General features: G+C 53.8%; 1 protein-coding gene across 1 annotated transcript in view; it reads right to left on the minus strand.

The window, feature by feature from the left end:
* Window positions 1-5,106, minus strand: part of GNA14 (G protein subunit alpha 14) — a 202,157-nt gene extending 197,051 nt beyond the window's left edge. Inside the window, exon 1 of the mRNA XM_042912742.1 lies at window positions 4,434-5,106. Within this exon, the coding sequence (XP_042768676.1) occupies window positions 4,434-4,557 (124 nt within the window). The 5' untranslated portion in view covers window positions 4,558-5,106. The remainder of the gene's footprint in view (window positions 1-4,433) is intronic.
* Between the last annotated feature and the right edge of the window lie 894 nt (window positions 5,107-6,000).

A 6,000-nucleotide genomic window follows, 5' to 3' on the forward strand; every position in this document is an offset into this window, starting at 1 on the left:
AAAACAAAAACAAAAACGAAGCATTTTTACAGTAACATCTATTTGGCAGTTTAGAGAATGTTCACGTAAAGGGCTAAAATAAAACACAAAAACTGAACGAAATCTTGCCTCCAAGGACCCCTTCGTATCATCCCACATCCTAAGAACACTGTTACTTTTCTCCAAAGTTTCTCTTCATAGTGGGGAGAAGTTTCTATGTGTCCTGCACAAGTCCACACATGGGCAGCCATCAGTACCTTAACCTCCCTGTTTCTTACGGCCCTATCCACATGATCCCCCCCGGCCAGAAGATCCCCCTTCATGCACTGCCTGTACCACCTTTTATTCTCTAGTAAGCATTTATGACAATCCTCCCAACAGTTACTTGCAAACACCTCCAATTTAGCACTTAGAAATGATCTCCAGCATGTGGGAAAATGTTAGTTTGAACCGAGGGAAGAGTAAGGAACATGGGCATACTTAACCGTTTCACTCCTTTGCTTCTTCAGAGCCAGAAAAGTCACTTTCTACTGAGGCAACCACCCTCCCTCCACCCTTTCCTCTAACAGACTTCCAGCCTATGAACGTGATCATTAGTCTCAAAATGATATTTTGTTATAACCAATGCAATAAAATTTTAGGGGACTCAGATTTTCACCCGTTTTGGTGTAAGTACGAAGATAGACCCTGAAATCAGCTTATGGTTCAGAAAGTAAGGGAAACTCAAAGCCAAACATTACCGTGAAAGCACTACCAGGACATTTTGGGTCAACTGCTATGCAACCTGCAACCGATCGACTAAAATAGAAAGTGACACCTCACTGGTGGCAAAAAAAATGCTCAAAAATGGAGTGAAGGCAGCAGAAATTTGACCACTGCCAGACAAACCCAAGAGAAGTTAGTCTACGGCTAAGAAAGGGTACAGCCAGGGTTTGAACCCAGGTGGTCTGGCCTCAGCGCTTAGATTTGCAGTCCCTATGCCAGCCTAAGTTGAATACCAATTCCCCAGCACACATGCCTCCCAGACAGCTCCCACACGAAGGTCTACATCCAAAATTGAGTGTTTCCAGAGACTGACGGCTTAAGTCTTAACTTTACTAAGCCTCATCTAATATTTAAAAAAAAAAAAAAAAAAAAAAAAGATCCCATTTCTCCCCCTTAATTGCCGTTGTCCAGACACTTTCTTCCTGTACTGAGTAGTATCCTCAGGATTCTTATTAGAACTCCTTTCAGTCCTACTTTTATCTGAAGAGCTGATAAGGAATCTCTCCTACTAAACTCAACCATCTTCTTTATTCCCCCCATCTCCTTCAGCTAAGAGTATCACACTGACATTTTGCAATTACTAGCCCTAACCAGACAGCAGCTTTTAGCTTTCCTGGCTGACAGGAATCTAGGCTTTTATTATAAATGCAAACAGGATACGGCTCTATTGAATGCACTTCGGAAACCTCCTCAAATCATTTTGTTGAAAAAGCATGCTTCCTTGTCACCGAGTTGGTGGCTTTTCAGGTCATTCCATACTCCACACAGGGTCCTCCACTCCCATCGGCAAAGTGGGGGTTTCACCTGAGGCATCTGAGGCGTGGGTTATGTAATGAGAGACTCCGATCAATTCTTCAAACTGCACAGCTAGAGACAAATCAACATACACCAGGTCCTGATTCCTGTATTTTTTTAAAAGCTTTTTTAAAGTTTATTTGTTGTGTGTGTGCACGCATGAGTGTGTGTGTGTGTGTGTTTGTGTGAGAGAGAGAGAGAGAGACACAGAGAGACAGACAGACACAGAGAGACAGAGACACACAGAGACACAGAGACACACACTGAGAGACACTGAGAGACAGAGAGAATCCCACACAGGCTCTGAACGGTGATCATGGAGCCCAACCCAGGGCTCCATCTCACGAACTGAGATCATGACCTGCGCTGAAATCGAGTTGTACGCTTAACCAGCTGAGCCACCCAGGCGCCCCTAATTTCTGTACCCGTGAAGTCCTTTCCTCCTCCTGGATCTGTGGAGTCATTTCCTCCTCAATACCTGAGGCTCCTGCCCAGGCCTGAAGTCGATACGGACTAAAAGCTTTCTCCATTTTGATCTAACTAGACCAACTTTTCTTTCCTTGAAGCTTTCCAGGAGGGTGACTCCTTGTATTCAAAATTAATAAACTGGTGGGAGGGAGGATTCCTGTCTGAAAGGGATGAAATGGAAGAAATGGAAGTGTGCCCTGCTCCCTTGAAGAAACCAGAGGTTTTTGAAGTCCCTCCTTGGGGTTCCTGACAGCTCTATGTGGTTTGGAAACTATTTCTAGTGGTTTCTAAGTAACTAGCACGGAGCCAATATGCTAGTCACAGCTGGACACAATGAAAACGGGGATCTTGGGAGGTCAGGCAGTGCCTGGAGGGTGCAGGAAGATCGGGGCAAAGGCGCAGGGGAGGCAAAGAAGATATTCTAGTCACTAGTATTAAACTTGACCTCCAGGGCAAACAACTTCCCTACAATATTTTTACCCCAGTTTGAGTGCAAACGCAAGCATCTTACTACACCCCCCCCCCAAAAAAAAAAAAAAACACAAGGCTTGATGCCAATGCAGTATGGCTCAGTGTACTACTCAAATCGTCATAGGAAACTCCTGGTATGTTCCAGACATGGTGCTTCATACACTGACACAAATCAACATACTTCACACCATGAAAGATGGTTCAGACTTCCCTTGAAAAGAAGCTTGCGGCCAAAACCAGGTGAGCCCCTATCAGTCTGTGGGGCCTGAGGCAAGGGTACAAATGGAGGCCCAAGTATTTACTTTAAAGAGGTCATCAAGCTAGCCCACTGTCACGCAATCCTCCTCCCTTAACAAATGGAGCTTTTTAACAACCTGAAAGGCCAGGTACTATTTACAATTGCAGATCCCTGGGAGTTCTGGGCCAGACATGAAACAGCCCTGCCTATGGCCACAAGCTCTTCCCTCCCCCACCCAGGCTCCCTCTCCCCCCAGGGAGGCCTGGAGGGGGTGGGGTGGGGGGGGCACACCTGTAGACCCTCAACCCACATTTCCAAGCTCTTCCATCACCCCAGCACAGCTGCCCTTGGGCATTCCTTAGGGATGGGGTCTGCCCCCCCACCCCCCACACTTGCGGAGGCCGTGGAAGCTGGCTTGGGGCCTTTGGGCACGGAATTCCGATGTGAGTATGGGAGTGGGGTGGGGGGTGGCAACGAGTCTCCTGGTGGGGCAGCCCACTCCGTAGGCAGACACCAAGCCCACTGGGGAGGGGTACAGCCTAGTGAAGGCCAGACACCCCTACATAAACTCTGAACTCCAGGGAGTAAGTACAAAAGGCTTCCTTTGCCCAGGCCCGAAGGCGATACGGACTAAAAGCTTTCTCCATTTTATGGTAACTAGACCAACTTTTCTTTTCTTGAAGCTTTCCCACAGGGTGACTCCTTGTATTCAAACATCAACTGGTGTGAGAGGATTCCTGTCTGAAAGGAATGAAAGAGTCGAAATGCTTCCAACTCTCTAGAAAGATCTCACGGCTACTATCCTCATCTGAAAGAAAATGTCAATACTCCTCAAGCAGCCAATGGATTGCACAGGGCTCTGGAACAAAAATCAGAAAAGGTGGGCTCCACAAATTGGGCAAACCTTAGCATTTTCTTTTCTGTTTTTGAACGTTAAGAACCAGAGGAGTAACTAGTCGCTGCAGCTGGGGCAGCCCATTCCAAACTCTACGAAGGGGCGCAGGCTGAGCGAAACCCAACAAGGGAGGTTTGGGCCTGCTGCGTGCAAACAGGCCTGGCCAAAGGGGGTCACCGAAGGGAGGCAATTGTCATCACAGTAGGGTGAGTGGCTAGAGCCTGCACATCACCCCCGTTACTGACCTGGTATCTGCTTTGTCTTTTCTCAAAGCAAGTTTCCCAATTTTCCGGGCCTCCATAGTTAATTCTCCAGGATGGGGATGTTATTACCCGCCCGCATTATGGCCCAGTGTCGCGGTGACAACTTAGCACAGTCCGCGCTCGGTGAGCACTCACTCACCCGTACTTAAAACCGGGAGCACAGCGGCCAGAGCGCAACCCAAAGCGGTACAGGAGGCAGTTCCCCACCACCTACCCCGACATCCAAGAAAAGGCTCTGAAGCAGCTGTGCGCGCCGGGGGCAGCAGAGTGGGGTGAAGGCAGTGTTAGGGAGGGGGGCCAACAAAGCAAACCCTGGTCAAATGCTAGGTCTCACCCGTTTTGGGGTAGGGAAAGGGTGCCTTTGAAAGTCGCCCAACTGGAGGTGCGAAGGACAGGTGCCGGCCACCGAGCCCCCCCGCGGTGGGGGCGGGCAGGAAGGAGCCACGCTGCACCCCTCTGGCTCCAGGCCCGGAGGGGATCTGAGAGAGGGGAGCGGCCGGGAGGAAGGGAGGGAGGAAAACGCTCGGCGAGCGGGGGTCCGGGAGTCGCAGTCACTCACCCAACAGCAGCAGCTTGAACTCGCGGCGCGCGTCCTTCTTGTCCCGGCGAAGCTGCCGCTCGATTTCGGCGCTGATGCGCTGCGACTCCTTCTCCTCCGCGGACAGGCAGCAGCAGCCGGCCATGGCGCGCGCTGCACCCGACGGCGCGACGCGGTCCCGAGAGCCCCGGTTCTCCGCCGGCCGCTTGCCCGGCCGAGCCGCGACAGGCACCCGGGTTCGGAGAGAAAAGGACGAGACCTCTTTGACTTAGGGCAGTACGAGGCCTGGCCTTCGGAGGCTCAGTCCGCTCCTCGAGGGTCGATGCCGAGGCGGGGGCGAATTCGGAGCGCCAGGAACTTGAGGGGATCCCCGCAGCTCCGGGCGCACCAGCCCCACACTCGTCCCGGGGAAGGAGGAGGGCTCGCGGAGAGGATGGGCGTACGGCCCGCACCCGGAAGATGCGCGCGCCCCTTAGCCCAGGAGGCGGACACCAGGTCCGGGGGCGCAGACCGCGCGGGAAAAGTTGGGGCGTCGGTGCCCGGGGGGGAGAATGGGATCTCCGCGTCCCGGTAGGGTCCCGGGCAGGCGACAGGCACGGCGTCGGTTGGAGGCAAAGGGCCTAGCTCGCCCTTGCCTGGAAAGTTCGGAAAGTGACCGCAGATTAAGACCGAGCTCAAGGGTTTCTGCTGGCGCTGGTGGCTCTAAGTGGCAGGAGGAGGCGGAGCGTCTCGGACCTGCAGCCCTGGCGCCCGCCCCAGTAGGCCTTCGGGGCACGCCAAGCCGTAGGCGCCTGGGGGGCGAGAGGAACCAGTCAGGAGCTGGGGCGCACGGGCCGGGCGTCTGGGGTTTCTGGGAGCAGCTCCCACACCTGCCTCGGTGGCCGTGAGGTCCTTGCACCCGGAGGGCCGCCTGCCGAGGTTGCGGGAACCAGCGCGCTCCGGCCCCAGGGCCCTGCTTCTTACCCAGATACGGGTTCCGACAGGTGAGCGCGTTTCGCCCGCTTCAGCCTCAACTCCTCCCAGCTGCAGGAAGAGGAGAACCGAGCCGGGCGTCCGCCGCGGGAAGCCTCGCGCCTGGGGCGAGGTTGAACTCTTCACCCCTAAATTGAGGGTTGCACACCAGCGACACGACCACACACCCTTCGTTTCCTAGACGGGCTCCTTCCGCTTCCCGGACGCCTCAGCCGGGCTCAGGTTTGGCCTAAACGCTTGGTCAGCTGGGCAGCCTGCCAGCAAGGTGCGGCTGGGCCTGACCCCGGGGGCACTGCGCTCAGAGAGGCAGCTGCCTCTGGGTTCGGTTAAATAGGAGGCCGCCAGAGCGGAGAGTAAACATCCTTCCGGCCCCTTCCTAGGGCACCTGATGAGGAGGGCTGGGGATGGGGAAAATGGAAAACGGCTGGCTACTTTGCATTTTATGACGGGAAAGACTCCTGCTGTTAGAGAGGGCTCACACGTTTGCAGCAGCCCCCGGCGTGTTCGTGCCCCAGCCTTGAAGCCTGACAGCCTCTGCCTTGCAAAGGTGTGTCCGTGGCTGCATTGGCCCAGCTCCCAGGACGTCGGAATCATGTTGGAGCTGCATTAATAAAAA

The sequence above is a fragment of the Panthera leo genome, chromosome D4, assembly GCF_018350215.1.
Source record: "Panthera leo isolate Ple1 chromosome D4, P.leo_Ple1_pat1.1, whole genome shotgun sequence".
NCBI lineage: Eukaryota > Metazoa > Chordata > Mammalia > Carnivora > Felidae > Panthera > Panthera leo.